The 23,381-nt window shown below is 36.1% G+C and overlaps 1 protein-coding gene across 1 annotated transcript in view; it reads right to left on the reverse strand.

The window, feature by feature from the left end:
- The window catches only part of ADGRV1 (adhesion G protein-coupled receptor V1), a 500,208-nt gene that overhangs the window by 416,270 nt on the left and 60,557 nt on the right, over positions 1-23,381 (reverse strand). The window contains exons 26-35 of the mRNA XM_039255493.1: positions 22,349-22,478; positions 19,073-19,153; positions 17,532-17,671; positions 14,118-14,727; positions 10,814-11,029; positions 9,143-9,358; positions 8,264-8,508; positions 6,839-7,020; positions 5,136-5,947; positions 2,266-2,475 (exon numbers count right to left, since the gene is read on the reverse strand). Of these exons, the coding sequence (XP_039111424.1) occupies positions 2,266-2,475; positions 5,136-5,947; positions 6,839-7,020; positions 8,264-8,508; positions 9,143-9,358; positions 10,814-11,029; positions 14,118-14,727; positions 17,532-17,671; positions 19,073-19,153; positions 22,349-22,478 (2,842 nt within the window). The remainder of the gene's footprint in view (positions 1-2,265; positions 2,476-5,135; positions 5,948-6,838; positions 7,021-8,263; positions 8,509-9,142; positions 9,359-10,813; positions 11,030-14,117; positions 14,728-17,531; positions 17,672-19,072; positions 19,154-22,348; positions 22,479-23,381) is intronic.

Here is a 23,381-nt window from a genome sequence, read left to right on the forward strand (position 1 = left end):
TCTAGAAAAAAAACAGGAATAAAGTTTTAGGAAAGTATGTAAAGGAATAGAATTCACCTCAAATTTTATTTAGAAAATATGAAAAATCTAAGGAGCACTCCTGCAAGCAGTAAAATCAAGTCAGTGTTTTAGTTCCAATACCAAATTCATGCCTTTAGAGTAATATGATAATGCACATTTTTGACTAATAACACATGTGGCCTATCAATTTTAGTTACTAGTTCTTTTTCCTCTTTGCAAAAAAAAAATATACCATACATACATACAAATTACAAGCCCACAGATAATGCTTTTGCTTATAAACTAAAGGAAAATGTTGTAAAAGTTTCTAGAAAGGCTTATTTCAACTTCTAAACTTATCTTGCCACAAATCAATAGCAAGCACTTTGTGGACGGGCACTGATGTGAGGACCCTACTTTGAGAAGCACTGCCCGAAGACCTCGATGTTCTTAGATATTTGTTTCCCATCCAAAGTTGTCCTTTAAAATCCTAGATAGTTACTACGGTTTCTTCCAGCCCATTTGGGCATCTAGTCTCACTTGCACACCACATTACTTTCTTCTTCTGAGAATTAATGTAAACAGACTCTTCTCTCAGCCTCTTCCTGCCTCTGCCTCTGGCAGAGCCTTCTCCCTCTCCCAAAAGCTCTTTTTCCTTTCCCAGCACCTCATCTTGGTGTTCCACATGGCTCCATCTTTAACACCTTGCCTTTCTTCCTCTATCCACAAAGATCTTATTAATTTTAATGATTTCAACTATTATCTCTAAAAATCCAATTTCTACCTGTACCCTGAGATACAGTCAGGTTCTCTCATCAATTTGTTTCTCCTACCTGGACACTGTTACTCAAAGTCATTATTCTTCCAACTCAAATCAAAATATTTACTGAAAGTTCTTACAATGTCAGGTTATGCAGCAGATTAAGTTCAAGCAAAACATACTCCCCACAAATTTCCCTATACAATAATATGGACTTTGGATTCAGACAGTATTGTGTTTAAGCTCCACTATGAATAACTGTGCTACTTAATTTCTCATAAATTCAGTCTCCTTGTGAGAATATGAGGTATATACCACCACACCCACTTTATAGGACTAGTGTTCAAATGAGTGTAATAATGGATGTGAAATGTCAATAAATGTTATTGCTGCTGTCATTATTAACATTAACTTCTACAATGACTTTTATATTACAAATAATTTTTCGAAAGTTGATGATCTGTCTTTAGACCAGACTTATAGCAACCTGTTAGTCACTTTTACTCACTATCACTATGACAACATGAGATTCTAAACCACAATAAAAGGAAAGAATGTTGAAAAATGGCTAAGACACTTGTACTGGTAAGTTAAAGAAATTCACAAGTTGAGAGTAAAGTAAAAGGTAATGCACACTAAACCATATGTCGTTTCCAGAACAGCAATTAACTAGCTTTATGAACTTGTCAAGTCCCCTAATCTCTGTGTCTCAGTTTTCTCATCTGTAAAATAGAGGTCCAAATACATGATCTATATTCTTGTCATTTCTTCTCTTTCTGAGGTACAGTTATTTATTCTTATTTCTAAATACAAACTAAATTGAAACAAGCTATAAATAGAAGTTTTCTCTCAAACAGGGTTATTCAAAGACAAAACACACTGTCAAAATGTTTTAAGTAAAAATTAGCCTATAGATGCAAAACCCTACCTATGATGTAAAATATTAAGTGAGGATTCAAGAAAATCTTTATTTTTAAAGAAAAAATGGACACTTTCTGATTTTTTTCTAGTTTGGCACTTCACTCATAAAATAACATCAACACAATATAAAACCCACACTGAAAAATTTCCAATTGCAAATTACAATTTGGTTTGAACAAGGAACCAGGGTTTCACTGTTTAATATCAACAACTATCATTAAGAACATACACACTTGCTAGGGACTATGATAAGCACTTTACATTCATTAACTCATTTAATCCTAAAAAAAAACTATAAAGTAATATTTCTTGTCCTGTAACAAATGAGAAAGCTGAGCACCCTAAGTCTAACTCTCTTAAAATCACACCAGTGGGAGGAAGCAAGCCGGAATCTGCAAGCTCCTATGCAGTTACACAGTTCACTTCAGAGCCCTTTTCCAGCTGAGTTCCATGCATACTAACATACACAGCTCTACAAAATAATGAAAGGATAAAAAAGAAACACTGGAAACTTTAAAAGAATAAACAAAAAAAGACTTCCATGGAAAAGAGAATGAAGGTGCTAAACAAAAAAAGGAACCCACCTTCATGACCTATGACAGATCTCGAAGCTGTCTGAAAGCTAACAATTCCTGCCACGTTGTCATTGGCCAAAATATTCACTCTAACAGTGTCAGAGCTGGGCAAAATTCTACTTCCCCCTTCAGTGTACACCAAACTAACTATAATGCTTTCATCATCCTCTGGCTCAGAATCATCCAAAATGGCTAAGACGGCTGTTTTTCTGGTTTCACCTATAAAAAAAAAAATACAATAAAAACCAAAGAAAATTACCAACATACAGAATCCACAAAAGCACAAAATTACTTCCATTTTAAAAAGTTAAGGTGTGTCTGGGTGGCTCAGTCAGTTAAGTGTCCAATGTTGATTTCAGCTCAGATCATGATCTCACCATTTGTGAGATGGAGCCCAGCATCTCGCTCTCCAACGGCAACGAGGAGCCTGCTTGGGATTCTCTCTCTCCCTCTCTCTCTGCCGCCTCCCTCTCTCTCTGCCCCTCCCGTGCATGAGCTCTTTCTCTCTCTCAATAAATAAATAAATAAATAAATAAACATTTAAAAGTAATTAAGTAAAAACATGTAAGTGAATAAGTGCCACTATAAACAAATATTGTTTGTTAATCTGTATATCCTTTCACACATAAAACCCTGTAAAATGTTATTAATATGGACAGATTGTAGAAAAGGACACTTTGATTTAGGGGAAAAAAATTTAAATGGTAGAGTTATTTCAAAGAATCATAGCTTTATTCTGGTCTTTGCCTAGAACAATGACCTAGCCAGGGAAAGGATTTCTAAAGAACCTTCTGTTCACAAACAGCTCTCTCTCTAGGTGAGTAGGGTCTCATTCTCATTCTGGCATTGCTATGAACAATTTTCTTTAGGTAATTGAGCCAATACCTCCCTAAAAGATGAGGAACACTTAGGAAATGGTGGTCAAAGAGTGGCAAACAGAAGAGGGATGGCAAATTCCGAGCGAAAGAACCAGTCTGAATGAGATGAGTCTTTGGATAACTAGATGACAGCATCAAACATCAGTGTCAGAATATGGGGAAATAAAGGAAAAAGGCCAAAGAGGCATTCAGAGGGCTGAGTAACACTGATAAGGTTCAAGCCATCTATATCTCAATTTGGTCTAGGACACCAGTAGTGCATGGAGCAACAATGAACACCCCTAAACCCAATATGGCTTCTGTAGTTCAGCCTATTTTCCTCCACCTAATTTTTTGCCACTTTCCGGAAAGAAGATGAAAGGATGAGATAAGGCAGGAAAAAAGAGAAAGAGGATATAGTGCATGTTCTCTCATGACCCTGCTACATTTCACCAATTCAAAGTATCAAGACTTCCTCAAGAGACTACAGATTATCTAAGAATCTGGGTCAGCTATTAAATATAGTCCATTTTGTGGGATGCGAAAATTACAATTCAAGGTAAGAGTCATTTGTATAATAGATTACTTTTTAAATTTTTTCTGAGGGGTGGAGAGAAAGAGTGGAGGATGGGGAGAGGGAGAGGGAGAGAGAGGATCTTAAGCAGGCTCCACATCCAGTGCAGAGCCCAATGTGGGGCTCAGTCTCACAACCAAGAGATTATGACCACAAAATCAAGAGTCAGAAGCTTAACCCACTTAGCTACCCAGGCGCCACAATGCTATCCCTTTATATGATAACTTACTCTGTAGTTACTAAAGCTGCTGGAAAATCTAACTCTAAATTTTCATTTCCAGTCATCCTTATTATGTGTTCATTATTTCCTTTGAAATAAGGAGAAATGTCACCAATTACCAACCTGTGCTCCCAGCTCCACCAAGCGTATCACATTCCATTATAGCCAAAATCATTGACTAGTAAATAACCATTATAGAAATGTGATATACTATTTTTAAAATTTACTCTAAAACATAAAGCTTATTAGATATGTCAAAAAGTATACTACATACGTATCAAGATCATGACCTCCAATAACTGTTTCCAAAAGCAGTATATGCAAAAAAGTTAGGGGCGCCTGGGTGGCTTAGTCGGTTAAGCGTCCGACTTTCGCTTAGGTCATGGTCTCGCGGTTCGTGGGTTCGAGCCCCGCGTCGGGCTCTGTGCTGACTGCCAGCTCAGAGCCTGGAGCCTGTTTCAGAGTCTGTCACTCCCTCTCTCTGACCCTCCCCTGCTCACGCTGTCTCTCTCTCTCCTAGAAATAAATAAAATTAAAAAAAAAAAAAAAAAAAGTTAACAAAAGATGCAATCAATTGCTCTAACACATGGAATTGTGGACAATATTTATTTCCTTCATTTTTTATATACTGTGAGGTTTCTTTTTAAGTGTACATTTCTTCATTCAGGCAAACACTACGCTAAAAACTATATGGAATCTATAACTGTCCAAATCATGATTTAAACAATGATGTTAATAAAGATCTTTCTCCCTCCCAAAGACAATAATTTTAAATACATAAATGTTCCAAACTTCTAAATATTATATGATTCAACTAGACCTGAAAAAGAGTCCGTGAATCCAATCCTAATTCTAGTTTGTTGGCCAAGTTACCTATAACTATATTGTTCATGAAAATTTACAACAGTTATCCCCCATCCAAGCCTCAGCATATTATTATAAGTTATTCTATCACTAGGCTTAATTTAATATGAAGTCATCAAAATTCATACTGTCTATACTTTAGACACACACATTCCCCAAAAATTTTCTTTTTTATAAAGAGACACAGGTCAGTCTACATATACCATGTCAACTATTAACAAGTTAAGTTCTTTTGTAAACCATACTGCACTTTTATACATTAGCAAGAATCTACACAGTAATAATTCTTAAGAACATTATCATAAAAACTGACTAGGATGACTTTACCATGGGAATCTAAAATCCATTGAGAATCATCACTCACCTTCAGCAAAAGTCAGAATCTCTCCAGCACCTATAAAATCCAAGCCTTCAGTAGCAGTTCCACCAACAACACGCCATTCAACGGTCACCTGACCTAAGCTGCCACCTGTCCTGAGGATCATCAGCTCCACTGTGGTTTGAGGCTGCTCCGGGACTTCAACATATAAGCCGTCTTCTGAGGTATTGGGACTAATACTGTAGATCACAAAGACTCCAAAGGCATCACCATTTAATGCTATGACAACTGTAGAAGTATTTGGCTGTCCTATGGTTGGCTGGTTTTTAAAACTGGCTGTGATGTTCATGAGGTGAACTTCAAGGAGAGAAATTAGAAAACTCTCATCCATCTCTGGGAGATCATCAGGAAGAATAGAAACTGTGAGATTTGCAAATTCATCACCTTCCAGCATTATGGCCCACTGCCTTGTCACAGGCTCATAGTCACTCCCAGCCACAGCCTGACCACTAAACAGAGATGCTACCCTGGTGATGTTTTTCCTGTAGGTCCAGGAGTCTGAGCTGTTAACCACTGGACTGATCCACGACGTCATCCAAAAACACTGGGGGCCCTCAGACACACTGAAAAATGAAAATGCTAAACATGCATGTTCTCTGAGACACAAAGTGGCACAGATATATTGGGGTTCCTCCAATGCAGAGACATTCACCCAAGTTCTCCACAGTGGGTCAGGCACCCCTTGAATTGGCGATTCATAGTAGGACAGTATATCTTGACCTTCCTTGACCGCAAGAGCCACTACATCAATATCAGAAGTACTGTAGAATAACAACAGCCGACCAAAATGCCCTCCGCTAAAATATGGAGTTAACAATTAAAAGACAGGTTAAGCACTGAAAGCAATCTGTGGATTAATTAGAAAAGGAAAATAGTGACTGCTGTTTTTACTTGTTTTTAAGTGTGGAAGTAATAGCACAAATACAACTAGGTTTCTTAATTATATTTGTCATTCACCATTTTATTTTCTCATGTAAGGGAATCTTGCTGGTTTTCAATTAAACAATAGTTACTCTTAACCAAGCTATTCAAAGATACCCAAATCATATCCATTTCAGAATTATCAAACAGTATTAGTAAATGAATTTTCATTACCATTTTTCACAGAAACAAAGTAATAAGAATATTCAAATCAAATCCATTTCAGAATCATTGAACAGAATTAGAAAATGAATTTTCATTACCAGATTTCACAGAAACAAAGTAATAATGATAACAGCATGAGTGCATTTTAAGGAAATGTAATTACTTGCCACAAATTCTCAAGACCCCATATTTTCTCTTTCTGAGGGAGCTCAGTGAACTGTATGCTGCCTCACACACACATATGTGGAAAAAAACAACCTGAAAACCAGCCACCTCATACAGCATCTGAATATTCTTTAATTTGGAAGCTAGTTGTATTTAACTTGTAATTCAAACAAACCATAAATTAAAGCAATAACTTTCTGTGAAAAAGAAAGCCCAATGATGTATAATCTATTATCCATTTCACTAAGAATAGGTATGATAAATATATTGGGCCCTTCATATTAAGCGTAATTCAATTAACAAACTATCATAACCTACAAAATAATTTCTATTTTATAATAACTACCAAACCTAAATTATTTAATTGCATAAGAGGTCACTTCCTACCACCCACAAGGCCCACCCACCCCACAGATAGAAGCCATTATTTCATATACCTTCGCCTGACAGTTATGTTAGCACAGGAACTTCGCTCCAGAGGCTCTTGAACCCGATAAACCGACTGAACAAAGGCTACTGTACCATAAGGATTATCATTGGCGGGAATAATAATATTTGCCACTCGATCTAACCCAATAGTACCTCCACCAGAGGCATGAGTTAGTTGCACTTGGATAACCTAAAAATACAGTGAAAATTTCCTTAACAGAATCCCAATTCTGAAATTAAAATAACAATAATGCAGGGGGGGGGATAAAACATATAATCCATACAAGGACAAAATAAAATGTAATATGAATGGACTCAAAGAAACTCCCCTCATTACATCTATAAACCCAACATGTAACAGAATAATCCATTATCATCTACTAATAGTAAAGCACGACTATACTAACAAACACAGACTATTTAAATTCCTTAATATTCATTTGTATAATCTTGGGAATCAATTTTTCGATCCTTGTTTATAGTTACCATTTCAATAATACATTTTATGTCCCTTCTATCCTTTTATTAATTTAGGGAAAATATTGCATGTATGTTTTATAAGTAGTTAATCTATTATGCTTTAATTCCCACATTATCTTAAATGGATATTCTCTGACAAAATTTAAAACAAAAGACATCATACCATAATGCCACCTAAATTTAGAGAGAAGGAAAGAGAAACGTTTTATCTGTATTAACTAACATCTAATATTTTAGAACTGAATAATGATATAATTATCATTCAAGTGAAATGTTATGGACTTCCTTTCTACAAAAATCTGATACTATTACAAAATAAATGCCATTAAAAGTAATTTAATGAGAACTAAGCTTTAATAATACTTGAATTTCATAATATAAAATTATCTTTAGCTAATCTATATTAATAATGAACCAACTTTCCCACTGAGGCTCTATTTTTATTTGCCACCTAGTTTCTTCACCCTGAAATATCAGATAGATAAGTCTAATGTGGTAACTGTCATATAGTAAATTCTCAAAACTACTGAAGAATAAATGAAGGAGTAGAAAATCAAAATCTAAATTTAATTAAGATAACTGGCTAACACTCAAGCAAAAAGGGAGTCTGGATACAAACAAATTAAGAGTTTATATGGAAAAATGTATAAATAGACATGTTAAATCTATAAATTATGTATACTTAATCATTCAATAAAAATGTTGAAAAATACAATGTAATCATACAAAAAAGTTACACTTCATAAGCTATGATATATACAAGACTTTTTTCTAGAATATTCTTGCTTTTGTTATCTGTAAAAATTGCTTTTACACTACCATATTTTGAAAATTCTTGTAGAAATAATTAGCTTGACATTCTCTATAAATGCCACAACAACAGCCATTTGTTCTAGTCACTATAAGACAAGATAGGATTTACAGTGTCATTCTATACTAGCCATTCCTCTCACCTCTTCGATCTCCGGAACGTCGTCAGCCAGGACCTCTAACAACAAGGTTTGAATGGTTTCCCCAGGGGCAAAGGTCACATTACCTGAGACAACTTGCAGGTCACCAGTAGCAAGCTGTCCATTAATGGTGGCGACCCACTGAACAGTAACATTGCCGAGTGTCCCAGAATTTCGAATTATTGGCAGGTTTACCTTCACTGAGTTAAACTCAGGTTCCTCTACAATAAGTTTAGTAATCTGAAAACCTGAAGGGCAGAACAGAGTTTATGTCAAATACAAAATGAAACTGAGTCAACACAGGCCTAACCATTATCCTCCTATAGTTGATTCTTTTTTTTCCCTTTAGCAATCTTTCAAAATTTCCAAATTATTCATCTCTATGATAGAAAGAGAAACCACAACTCAGAATCCCACAGGGGCCAGTCATGAGCGAGGTGGGTCTACCAACTTCTGCGGCTAATCGCACTATGCAAGCCTGGTTCAAACAGTAAGCTGCTATTTTGCTCCCACAACCGATGCTATGCAGGAAAGGTGGCTCAGTGTTGCCAGATTTCCTGCTAATCATGAAAGCCCAGAAATCCAAATTTTTGTGTATATTTCTGTAAGTTAACTTTTGAAAGAATTGTCTAAGATCCAGAAAACACCTCTCGAGGTCATATCTGACTTAAAAGCCTAAAAGTTTGTCACTTACATATTTATGCTAAGACACTGATCTTTTTTTAAATTACCTACCACTAAGCACTGCTAGTGAGGGTGTATAGGTATCCTATATATCAGTAACAGCAGGTTAAAAAGAGAAACATGATCAAATTAATTCTAAGTCCCCCAAAATAAAGAAATATATGATCTATATCAATGAGTTAAAACTAGTTTGGTTACCAAATAATCCATAGGGGTCATCAGAGGCCTCAATGATAATGATCGCCTCTGTTAACACCCCTAATTTGGCTCCTCCTGTTGTCTCATTCAGCAGTTGCACAAGAAAAGATTCTTCCAGCTCAGGGTAGATGTCATTAATTATGTATATTGGCACAGCTTTACTGGTTTCCCCTTCTAGCAAGACCACATCCGATGAAGCTATGCTATAATCTTCACCTATAAAGATAAAAAGCAAAATGCTAAGACAGTTTCCAAATATGGTAATAAACATGCCATATACTAGTGAAATACTATGATGTATCAAATTTCATAGATATACTTGTAAAGTTTTGAAGACAATGACTACATATATTTCTAAACAAAATGATTTTGCCTCTCTTCCCAGAAAAAAATGGGTTTGAGATCATAAAAGAATGAAAAAGACCTCAAAAAGATGTTCAAGTTTATCCTTTCCTTTTTAGTAAGACGCATACACAATTCCTTCAATTTGTCATATACAGACATAAGTCATAGAGAGACTATACATATATGAACACAAAGATACAGAGTCATCCATTACCACAAGATAACCCCTTATCTACAAAAGAAAAGAAAACATGTACAATTTTAAAACAAAGAACAGAACTAGAATCCTGACCTCACTAGAAAGAGAAATTAAACTGTGTATAATTACAGGCATGTCTGCATTATCAATGTTACAGCTGGAAACCATAGGCTTTCTACAAAACTGGATTAAAAGCTGCTACTGCATACTGCTCAGGTTGGCAGGAGCTTTATTTCTGGTCAAAGAGTGGGTAGGAAAAGAAGAGTCTTCTTATGAAGCCTAAGGGCAAATTTCCTAGAACACTAATTCATCCCCACTATTTGTCCCCCTATAGACAGTCAGGCAATCGTCAGACTACCTATGACATATGCATGCACACATGACATGTGCACACACACACATGTGCACATACACACACCCCACTTAGGAACTAAGCCCTGTTTATTATCTTTTCAAGAAAGTATCATATCCAAATGATTTATTTCAAAAGGTCAAGCATGCTATTCTGTCCAATCACATGCCTATTCCTCCAAGCGCATGCTAGAAAGATTCTAATTGAATAGCTCTCTGGCAAACCTCCCTCTAGATGCTGTAACTGCACCAACAAAAAAGGCAGTCCCCTAAAGCTTGCATTTGGCAATGAAATCATTTTGCTTACACAGAATAGTTAATGCAAGCCATTGCCTCTTCCACATTCTTCATAAATAAATAAACAAACAAGATAAATGGGTTGAGAGACAAGACTGTTGCCAAGCACTGCAATCATGTGGCTGCACATTTTATCCTGAATTCCTCAGGATCATTTACACATGAATCCGTTCCAAAAAACTAAAAAGTACAGATAGAGAAAGCCTAATACTTTCCTCAGTTTACTTTTCATTGATGTGTGCATATTTTGGTCATTTAACTTTAAAATTCATATATAATTTTGCCAACGTTTTTCAAGTTTTCTGCAAAACTAGCGTCATAAATTCATGATAAAAGCTCTACATTTATGCCTTTAAAAAGATGCAAGAGAACTATTTTTTCTAGCTCACTTTTCTAACTACATCTCTAAGTGGCTTTGTTAATTAAGGATATAATTTCCCTCTAAAACACTTCACTGCTCCTTGGATATCTCTTCTCACCCGCCACTGCAGTTATCGGCACGACTTTAAACTTCACAGAAACATCTGCGAATGCTCCTCCTGCTCTGGTCACATTGATAATGGGTCCAACATGATTTTCTGCCACTCGAACAACTGGTGCTGAGAGCTGAAGAGTTCCAAATGCATCATCATTGGCGATGATGATTAGATGAGCAATGGTTTCGACCTTAGGCCCAAGCCGTGGGGAATTTGGAACTGAAAGACAGAAGAAAAGCTAACGTATTAAAATTCTACAAACTGACCAAAGTCATCAGGAAGCCTCAGTAAGATTCCATCAGCCAAATGAGAGCCTCATTTGGTATTTTCTCTACTATGTGTATCAAGAAACATTTACTGACTCTTATGTACCGGAACTCACCTAGACACGGGGGAAACAAAAATAAACAGAAAGTCTCTAATCTCTTTTAGCTTTACATTCTAGAGAGATTTTTATTATAGAATCTCTAGCAAAGGAACAGTCACCCTACAGGAATAATAAGTATTGGAAATTTGTCAAAAGGCAAAAAATGATTTGAGTGTGACTAATCATCACTTCGCATAATATTAAAACAGATAATGATGACACCTACAGAAATATGCTCTTCTAATTAGTTACCAGGCCATAAATTTGTTTTAAAAAACAGCATTTCAGTTACAAAATTGAGTAGGAAAGTAATTAAGCTTTGTGCCCTCAAAGACCAGCTGCAAATCATCATTCTCTAATTAAATTACTGCCTCTCTGTGTCCCTGTCCTTGCTCACAAACCTATTCCTCTTTGCCCCCTCTTAGTTAACACTCACTCAACTACCTTGTCCAGAAAGCAGTCAGCCTCAATGCTACTCCAACACTGAGACAATCAAGTGTGCTCAGTACTTTCAAGGCTTTCTTCTCACTTGCCACTGATTTTAGAGACAGGACCTTCCACAAACTCTCCCTATTTTCTGGGTTCAATTTCAACGAGCATCCTTGACAAAACTACACAATGAGCGACCTTTTAACACAAATGAAGCATCAACAAACTCTTACTAGCAGTGAACAATTTTGAGTTGGTATTTAGAATTTCTAACAACTGTAGCACTTGGATACATGTGATAATAAAATTACATTTTCTGACAACGTAATCTAAAAACAGTAACACTCTTTAATTTCTACGGTATAGGCCCAGACCATGCTAAATTATATCGCTGTCAAAACCAAAATCAAAAATATTGATTTATTCACAATAAAGCAATAGAATATAATTAAATTCAACTAGATTAGGCAAGAATTTACCAGGCATTGTTCTAAGCACTTTTCTTGTATCACATTATTTAATCCCCATACCATCTCTATGGGGCAGCTAACATTGTCCACATTTTACAGATGAGGGAATCGGAGGCACAAAGATGGGGAGGAAGTCACAGAAAGTATCATGCTAGCACCTGACAGACACATAAACAGGCATCCTGTAGGGGGTTGTCTAAATCTCCCACTCCCCACAGACAATTCCACATCCGACCAGGTATAAAACGTCAATTATCCACAATTATTCCTTCTGCCCTACACTCTTACCCATGTGCTGATCACATCTTCTCATACTGCTCTCCTCAAAATTAATGAGTATACTCAGAGCATAGCAGAAGAGAGCCTATTGGGTCCTACACTGATTCTGTCTATTAAAATTTAGTCACTATCAAACAGATTTGCATTTAATTGCTCCTTAAGTATTTTACATCGTATCTTATGCCTATTGTAAATTGCCCTAAGTATGCTGCCTAGTTTCAGGAACACAGCAAACATGAAATACATGGTGTTTGTTTCTCCTATTCCACAGCACATATTGAATATATAATATTCTGCATATAACACATTATTAACAATAACTGTTCATACCTACTGAATGCTTACCATGTGCCAGGCACTGTGTTCATTTTCACATATATCATTGTATTTAAGCCCCATGATATTTCTGTATAATAGATAAGGAAACTGAAGGCCGAAAAAGATTATGTCCAATAGTTTATTACTATACATTGGAACATAACTCACCTTAACAGCAACACCCATAGGCCTAGCCACCACTGTATATGATACTCTCTCTAGCATTATTTCTATCTCATTCAATAAACTGTGAGTTCCTTGAAAACTAAGCTTTATTTTATAATTCTTACTTAATAAGATTAATCAGTGGGTTTTATTACAAATTTTAATTGATCCTAAATCTTGTTAAGAATGTTAAGAATTTTAACCTTGACTATAATTTGAACATTTAATGTGAGCAGTTATCCTATAAAGTAAATATCTTTCTATAATCCTGGACTACAGTTACTTACACTGTGGACAAGAACGCTGTTCACTATATAGTATATCCATCTAGGTATTACAGGAAGGTGAAGAAATTTATTTATGAGAAAACTTAATCTATATGGCAAAACACAATCAACATGTAGCTCTTGGAATCTTACATCTTTGGAAGATGTAATTCCAGTTTCCGTAAGAAGGTTTTGTTTTCTTATAAATATGGCCCTAAAACTGATGTTAAATTGACATCAAATTAATATCACTAATCTCCCCTGTTCCCTTATTCCAGGAAATCTAGATTCTTCTCTTTATTTAAAAACACCTGTCCAAAATTTACATGTCCCCTTAGAGAGAGGTGACTAATGAACAAGGTGTAATGCAATACCTGCTTTAAGTTCCACAAGCGTGAGGCATGGTCTCCACCAGTAGCCACCAGACTCTCTCTACAAAGTTACTTAGCCAAAACCCCAGGTGATGCACCAGATCCTCTGCCCAATGTGGGTCACTCTCATTCTTATCCCCAGCTAGTGCCTTCTTCTCAATTCTCAGTGACCCACAAATTTACAGGATTTCATACTGCTATACAATCCTGTCTCCCTCCCCTCATGCAGCTGCTGGATCTATATACTAATGGCCAAAGAGGCTATATGGGTTAAGGAATTGTCCAGAATGCATCAAGGTGAGGGAGACTCAGGATCTTGCTACCAGGATTGTCCCTGAAATCCCCAGATTAATTCTAGAATGATGTGGAAGCTATAATATATAATACAACAATACTAGAGGTCAGTCGCACTGGACTATATAGAAGCTTTTAAAAATTTAGTCTGAGAACATAAGGGACCTGTAAAACATGATTTCTTATTTTCAAGTGTCCCACTTCCTTACAGATAAACTTTTGTAAGAGGATGCTTTCAGAGTCAGAGATTACTATTTTTATAGATTTTTCTACTATACCCAATTCTTAATTTATTATTTTAGGATTCTAACCTCTAATAAGAATAATAACAAACTGATGGTTACTTACTTGGACGATCCTGTACTTTCTCTATCAAAGTAGAGTTAAGTAGTTCAATAAACACAGACTCCGACCTTTCCGGTTCATCATCATCCAAAATTGAAATGGTTATGGTTGCCTCACTCTGATTGGCTCTGAAAAGAGCGAATCCAGAAGCTGGTATATAGTCTCTTCCTTGAGTTGCTCTGGCCATACTAGGTGGAAAATAAGGTGGTTTTTCCATATCATCCAGTGTTGCATAAGTGACTGAGACTTTTCCCATAAGGCCTTTTAACCTTATCACTGATAGTGTGATATTCTGGGTTGCTTCCTCAACTTTGATAGGCCTATTTTTCTCGGAAAAGATGAAGACCCCACAAGGATCATCACTAGCCAAAACTGTTAATGTGGCATTAGTGTGAACTCCCAAAGAGCCACTAGACACACTGATGATTGACACAGAGAAGGCCTTATCCAGTTCTGGATCTTCATCGGGAAGTATTTCCACTGTGATGTTGGCACTCTTCTGCCCAATCTCAAATGTGACATTGCCAGAGGTGAAGGCGAGATCGCCATCAGGATCTGAGTCTATGCTCCAAAGCAAAGTCACTTGAGACAGAGCTCCATGGCTTCTCATAATCTAGAAAATATTTAATGGGAAAATGTATTAAAAGAGGGATTAAAATCATTGATTTAGAGGTTTTTAAATATAGAATAATTGCAGGATATTAAATTTTTATTTTATTCTTTATAAGTTGTTCTCAAGAATATAAGATTCTAGGGACACCCAAGTAGCTCAGTCGGTTAAATGTCTGACTTTGGCTCAGGTCATGATCTTACGGCTCAGGCATTTGAGCCCCGTATCAGACTGTGCTGAAAGGTTGGAGCCTGGAGCCTGCTTTGGATTCTGTCTCCCTCTCTCTTTACCCTTCCCCCACTTGCACTCTGTCTCTGTCTCAAAAATAAACAAACATTTAAAAAAAAAAAAGAACATAAAATTCTTTTTTTTAAGTAGTTTACTGTCAAGTTGGTTTCCATATAAAGAACATAAAATTCTTGATGGCAAGGTTCAAAGAAGTACTACCCATCTTTGAAGATCCTCAAAAGTCTACTTAAAACATGATGTTCCATGAAGCTACAAATTGATTGAACATTTTTAGCTTCTAACTAAACTACCGATAGCTCTATCTTTTCTGCAATCATATATTAGTAATGAAGCAAATGTAATTAATAATTAATATGTGTATATTTTTTAAAGTTTATTTATTTATTTTGAGAGAGACAGAGAGAACACAAGCAGGGGTGCAGCAGAGAGAGAGGGATAATCCCAAGCAGGTTCCACACCACCAGTGCAGAGCCCAAAATGGGGTCTGAACCCACAAAGCGTATCATGACCTGAGCTGAAATCAAGAGTCAAATGACCCACCTAGGCACCCCTATAACTTATTATATTTAAATACACTCATGAATATTTTTTTTTACTACAAAGATGGTATATACTTCATTATAAGGAATAATGAATGATATTTTCTGAAAAGTTAAAAATAAAACTCATTTTGGAAAACAAATTATTTCCCTTTATCTTCAATGTAATATGGAAAACTCACCAAAAAAAAAAATTTCACCCAAGGTTTGATAAAATATATTTCAGAAGAAATGTTTTTGCCAGTAAGATGTTAAGAACAGTAAGGGCGCCTGGGTGGCTCAGTCAGTTAAGCATCGGACTTCAGCTCCGGTCGTGATCTTGTGTTTCGCAAGTTTGAGCCCTGCATCGGGTTCTGTGCTGACAGCTCAAGAGCCTGGAGCCTGTTTCAGATTCTGTGTGTGTCTCTCTCTTCCCCTCTGCCTCTGTCCCACTCATACTCTGTCTCTCCCTCTCTCTCAAAAATAAACAAACATTAGAAAAAAATTTTAAAAAGATGTTCAGGGGACACCTGGGTGGCTCAGTCGGTTAAGCGTCCAACTTCAGCTCAGGTCATGATCTCACGGTTTGTGGGTTCAAGCCCTGCATAGGGCCCTGTGCTGACAGCTAGCTCAGAGCCTGAAGCCTGCTTCGAATTCTGTGTCTCCCTCTCTCTCTGACCCTCCCCTGCTCATGCTGTCTCTCTCTCTTTCTCTCTCTCTCTCCCAGAAATAAAACATTAAAAATTTTTTTAATAAAAATAAAAATAAAATGATGTTCAGAAGAGTAAATAGGTTTAAAACTACTCCAAGTAGGTCCCAAATAATAAATTTTATTTATACTTAAATATGAATGTTAAAGTAACATTCAAGACAAGAATTTTATAAAATTTGATCCTTTCTTTTAATTCTTTTTTGAATACTTAGTTGTCCTTTCTAATATTGAAGATCTGCTACAAAAGTGCTGAAGAGATATATTTTGAGTGATCTTTCTTCATTATTTATATAAAATTTGAGGATGGTGAGCAAGCTTCTAGCTCATGCCAGTTGTTCAACAATAGAATCCTGCTTCATTCCTAACTGGAACAAAGCAGTGTAGGAAGTACACACACAAACACACACCCCTCCTATATAGAGTTGTCATTATTAGTGCTGTTCATTAAATGTTTTGGGTTTTTTTTCCTTTTCAGAGAGATATGAGATAGGATTGCATCTTTCTACCCATTAACGTTCGGCATTGCCATGTAACTTGCGTTGACCAAAACAGTGTAAATGGAAATGTTCTGAATCACAAGAAACTATAAGAGCCTATATGCAGTTCGCTACACCCACATTCCCACCCCCACCTGACCCCAACCACAGTGAAGACAGAAGGGCTCCCTGAGCTGCTGCCTCTGTAATCTTTGATCCTTCAATGACCAACAACTGCTAAGTTAGAGATATACCATGAGTGGAAAAACAAATCTTTGTTTCCTTAAGCCACTGAGCTTTAGGAGACATTTGTTACCACAGCCTAAGTGAATGAGTACAAAATCTACATAAATATTATTTGTATTGCTCCACTATATTCCTTAAAGAGTCAGGATTCCTCAGAATCACAAGATAAACTTCTATTCAAAAATACATAAAAAGACAAATGTCTTTATTCAAATCCCTATTCAATGATCAATTTGTACTGTGTATATCACTAGGTTCATTCCCCTCTATCTAAAAAGGAAAAAATAATAACATAAAGGACACCTTTATAATACAATAAAACACTTTTAAAATAAGACAAGGTGGGGGCATCTAGGTGACTCAGTGGGTTAAGTATCTGACTCTTGATTTTGGCTCAGGTAATGATCTCATGGTTCATGGGTTTGAGCCCTGGGTCAGGCTCTACACTGGTAGTGTGGAGCCTGCTTGGCATTCTCTCTCTCTCCCTCTCTGCTCCTCCCCTGCTCATTCTCTCTCTCTCTCTCTCCCAAAATAAATAAATAAGCTTTGGGAAAAAAATAAAAGTAGGCAAAATGTCTAAGGCTGGAGGGGAAAAAATGTACTCACATTTAGTGTAACAGTGCTGTACCCATCTTCTGGTTCAGTTCCACTGACAAAGAGTGACTCGGGGCTAAATTCAAATATACCATGAGCATGGTCAGAGGCTGCAATTGTCACTAGAATTTGTGAAGCCACTCCTAGACTGGCTGCATGAATAAGTTCCAACAAATAGCAAGAAAATGTTAATAAGTAATTTGCAAACCAAAAGAAAAGCCAAGCAACAACTTTTTGAAAAGAGTTATACCATTCACTGAGTACGTTCTAATTTGTTTTAGAAAGAAAGGCAGACACAAATGGTTGCCACACATATTCATGCTTTTATGACCTTTCCCTATTTTGGCACCAGTGTGATATACAAGTGCTGTATAAGCACTTGGAGATGAATAAGGAAAACTTGTTTTTCTTTTTCTCCTCTATGAAAGAGAACATTCTTCCACACAGAGTATATGAGGAAAGTCTCCCACAACCTTTGCTGACCTCAGAAGAAAACAAGCCAAATGACTTTTACCTTTATGAGAGTTTCCATATGATTTTCATCAATCTGGCTGAACAGATTCTTGGTTTCTAGGTCTATTTTGTTAACACATTATGATACTACAGATCTACCTCTCCCGGCCCCAAACGTTCTAATCTTGCAACTAAAGAGGTGCCAATATCTAAAGAAGTACTGAATTATTTCCTAAGAAATATGTTCAACTTTTGTGCTGTATTAATATATGCAAATAAGAAAAAATGAGCAATGCCAAAAGTAACACAGTAATAAAATACAGCGGCTCCTTGAGGCATTAATAGAAGTTAGGCAAGAAAAGGGTAGGAACGTGAGTTCTGACCCTCAAATATAAAACCTGAAATTGTGACAAAAAAGAACATCTAAAGATTAGAAAGAGTTCTCCCTAAAGAAATAAGTATTCTATTTGTTTTGTCCCCATACCAAAAAAAAAAAAAATGTCTGCGGTAAAAAGCTGAATAATGCTTGTATATGAATCATGCTTGTATATGGATTTACTTCAAATGCATTCTTTTCAGTATTCCCTCCCACTGACTGGCAATGAATTCTTCCCATTTTATTGCCTTCTTAATTTCTTTTTCCCATCTATTCTGATTAAATACTACATACAAAGACTGCTGGTTCTTTTTCGTAATTAAAATAAGCATGATACATTTAACATAAAAATATAAATGTTCTATTTATCTCTTTTTAAGTATTCAAAGCTATGTAAATGAGTTTTCAAAAATCATTTTATAAATGATATTCAAGGAAAGTTTCTATTACAGTGAGAATCAGGAAACTGTACTGGGTTCATACGAAGAAAAGTCTGGACTTGGAGGCAGGCAAGGATTTGATTCTGGCTTGATCACTTGCCTAGCTGGGTAACTGTAACACGGAGCAAATACTACTTCATAAAATTGCTGTTGTGGTTAATGAGATAAAATATGTAAAGAACCTGCACATAATACGTGTACATAATCAGTTAATATTGTTGTCTCTACAAAGAAAATTTAAAATAAAATGTATACTAGTAAAGGGCCTTGGAACAGCTGCTTACCATGTTTGTGAATAGTTGGAAGGAAGAAATCCATGTCCCCGTCACCACTACCACTGCCATCAACCCTAAAGAATTCAGTCACTTCACAAGGAGACACAGAGACACATCCACACAATACACATTGACACAATGAGAAAATGGAGAGTTCTTAAAACATATCCAGAAAAGAGGAAAATGTAGTAATATTCACCCAATGACATGCATTCTTGCATAGAAAATAAATTATTTTAAATGGTAAAAGTATTTAAAATACTTTTTAAAATTCATCCAGAGCTTTAGGAATCTATTCCATGTAAATAAGGTGTAAATTGGTATTTCTCATTTCTGCCAACTTTACCAGTTTTCTTTTTAAATCACTTACTTAAAGCAATGTATATTGTTTTTAACATTTTAAATATTTTTAACTTTTTTAAATGTTTATTTATTTCTGAGAAAGAGATAGAGTGCGAGTCGGGGAGGTGCAGAGAGAGAGGGAAACACAGAGTCCAAAGCAGCCTCCAGGCTCTGAGCTCTTAACACAGAGCCTGCTGCGGGGCTCAAACTCACAGACTATGAGATCATGACCTGGGCTGAAGTACGACACTTAACCAACTGAGCCACCCAGGCACCCCTAAATATTTTTAACATATTTGTGGTTGTGTATAATCACATTTAGGCCTATACAACTATGACAGAGTCACCTTATCACTCACAAGAATCAAACTCAAAATTAGGCAAAGTCGCCTAATGTTTCCCTCCAGCCATACATTCAAATTCCCACTTTATTTACCATTCTCAGGCTTGAGCACCCTTTTGTCACTGACATGTTAGAAAGAAGCCTAGGTAAGCAGTCTAAAACAATCTATTTCAGGCCTGGCTATGAGAGATACCTACTAGAAAACCTTCAGCAAGTCATTAACCCTCTTGGTATCTCAGTTTTCTCACCTAAAAAATCTGCTGCCTTGTATAGAACTGCTGTAAAGACCAAATAAATAATGTAAAAAACAAAGTACTTTGGCAATATATAAGGACTAGGATAAAGTGAAAGTAGTATCACCTTCACTTCCTATACATCTTATACACCCCCTCCCATTAATTTACCAAATGTTTGCAAAGAAGACAGGAAGGGTAGTACTGGCAGCAGCAGAAAAGAAGAGGAGTCACAGAAGAAGTCCACATCCATACCTATGTGCTTTTACCAGTATCCTTGATTGGTACACTATTTTAAAATCTGCCCTGCTCTCCTGTTCTTCCCCTCAGCAGCATTGGGATACACCAGACATCAGAATTTATGGCACCCCAAATATGAAATCACTATAGAGACTTAAGAGGCAAAATGAATCCTAGAGAATATCCAGTGGATCCCCTACATTACCTACAAGTCATGTGAAAAGGTAAAGTTCAACACCAATGTACCCTGGCTAACATAAAATATTTATGCCGGTAGCAATCTTAGGTAGAGTCGGTTTTATATACAACGCAATTGGAATAACGGTTGCTCCCTCAACTCTCAAAAGAATTTAGCTCCCCACAATACTGCACTTCTTAGGTGGCCCCTTGCTATGACTCAGGGATTAGAAACTAGTATGTAGATTCCTTCACCTCTGATCCCAAATGAGGGGAAAATGAGATTGTCTGCCACTATTGTTTACTAAAAGAATGCAATGTCTATGGCCACACCACCCTGAACGTGCCCGATCTCATCTGATCTCGGAAGCTAAGCAGGGTCAGGCCTGGTGAGTACTTGGATGGGAGAATGTAAGGCTGGTTTTCAAATGAGTATCCATGCCCAATTAATACCTATCAGTGCATATTCTAAATATATGGGAGAAGGTTCTACATAAAATCCCAAGTACCACTATGATCACAAATATTACTTCTGAAGAATATTTAATGTTACTTATTAATCAATAATGATCACTAACATTTTCTCTACAAAATAAGTAGTGTTAGCTACAAGTGATACAAAGAACAACTTTTCACATGTTTTATAGTGACCTCTAATAAATGAAGTCATATCATAAAATAATGATTCGGACATGCAAGAACTTATCTCTGGAGGACAAACAAGGCTGATATTTTTACATGTCATCCTCCAAAAGGGCCATCCAGCATATTCTGACTGTTCTATGCAGTCAACCAACCTGTGGCACTTTTAGTCCCTTCCCTGGCTTGGCCTCCTTTGTTTTCACCTCAGCTTTGGGAACACAAGGAAGGGAAATGTGGAGAAATTTTGCATACTTATTCCAAAGTCTCATTACACAGTAAAAGACAATTTTAATATTTCTTTTTCCTCAACCTCTCCCTTTGGATGGCTTATACAGTATTATAACTGTCTTCACTAAAACATGAAGATAATAACAAGACGATTATACCAGGTTTTATAATGGAAGAGAATGTCCTGCTGATACCATATCAACTCTCAATTTCTTACATTTATAAAGGGAATATGGTGCACATCATATGTATTCTATAACACCCCAAGCAGTACCTGAAAATCAAATACATTAACACTTTTGCAGAGAAACCTATATGAATAGTTCATCCAAGTGGGTTAAAGACTATAAATAGTCCCTCTTCAGTGCAGATGGGTTTTGCCACAAAATGAATTGACTCCAAAAATCTATGAAAATTGGAGATTTTAAATATCAGAACTGAGGATAAAGTACTGTTGACCTGTTTCATTGATAATCATCTCAAAATAAATTAACTGAAAGGACTACTTTTACTTGAGCTACATGTGGAGATAGCTCTAAAGGAGCTACTGTGAAAATCAAAAAGAGGGAGAAAGGAAAGATGTGATTTTCGGGGCTCCTACTACGAATGACAACGATTTGGTGATTCAGAACAATTACACTGTTTCATCCTAAAAGCACATCTACTTTAGGAAAAGATCAATGGGTAATAAAAGGGAAAACAGAGTACAAACATGTGGTGTCCTTATAATAAAAATTAGAAATATTACCTCAGAATTAACCCAACCTCATAGCAAAGGTCTATGTAAATAAAACTATGAGTTGAATATTGATTTCTAAAACTAATATTCTAAATTTATGTCGAGAGATGCAAATTTTCTTTTTACCAGTAAAAGAAAGGGACTCTCCATCAGAAACTGCCTACCATATATATAAGTAGTATATTACTAATGTATTAACCTTCTGGGTACTCTTTCTAAAGACTAGAAATTCACCCATTTAAAAAAAAAAAAGAAGTTACATTGATTCAAAGGATTGTACTTCCTTAATAGAGCCTACTATGGACAAGCAACTATTTGATACTTTTGAGTCATCAGCTTACCTCCTCCCTCCAAGTTCAGTAATTCAACTTTAAAAGATTTTTCCAATTCAGGGACAGAATTATCAGTGATATTAACAGAAACGTATTTGTATCTTTCTCCTGGTTGAAATTCTAAAGTACCAGCAACACTCTGAAATACAAACAAAAGATTTATCCATTAGATTATAATTATTCTGTATATTAATGTGCAAGATGAGAGTGTCTACTATCTCCCAGATTGTTACATACACTGAAACAGAAAAACATAATAAGTATAAACCTGAAAACACTTAAATGCATATGAAGTGTTCAATATGAATTATAAACAAATATTCTCCACAACTAAATAAAGCAGATGAATTTTTATTTCTCTTGTTTGGTAATTCATCAAAAAAATAGCCAAGGCAAATGAGAAATCTGAATATGTGAAATCCACAAACTTCTAAATTAATTCAATGCATATGACTCTTGACCAAGTATATTTAGACCTACTCAAATTATATCATTGAGTAATGTAAATACTCAGGGCCTAACAATTGCATTTTGGCATTTTCATTTTGAGAATTTCTCCAAACACAGATCTCCCATCAGAAAAGTTCACATACTACAGGAAAAACAATATTATTTAAATTCAAAGTTTTATGGTCCTTTTTTAATCTCATCCTCATTATCTCTTAAAAAAACACTCTCCCTTCAAGTCATGAGAATACATTTTTTTTTAATTTTTTAATGTTTCATTTCTTTCTGAGAGAGAGAGAGAGAGACAGCATGAGCAGATGAGGGTCAGAGAGAGGGAGATACAGAATTTGAAGCAGGCTCCAGGCTCTAGCTAGCTATCAGCACAGAGCCCAACGTGAGACTCAAACCCACAAACCGTGAGATCATGACCTGAGCCAAAGTTGGATGCTTAACTGACTGAGCCACCCATGCACCCCATGAGAACACATTTTAAAGTTGTTTAAATTCTTCTAGTGTTAGTTTGGACAAACTGTATTTCATTCTCGGGAGCTATTAATGGTCTTAAAGCTAAATTAAGAAACCCAAGTATCAATTT

Source organism: Hyaena hyaena, unplaced genomic scaffold, assembly GCF_003009895.1.
Source record: "Hyaena hyaena isolate Hyena2069 unplaced genomic scaffold, ASM300989v1 scaffold_529, whole genome shotgun sequence".
NCBI classification, from domain to species: domain Eukaryota; kingdom Metazoa; phylum Chordata; class Mammalia; order Carnivora; family Hyaenidae; genus Hyaena; species Hyaena hyaena.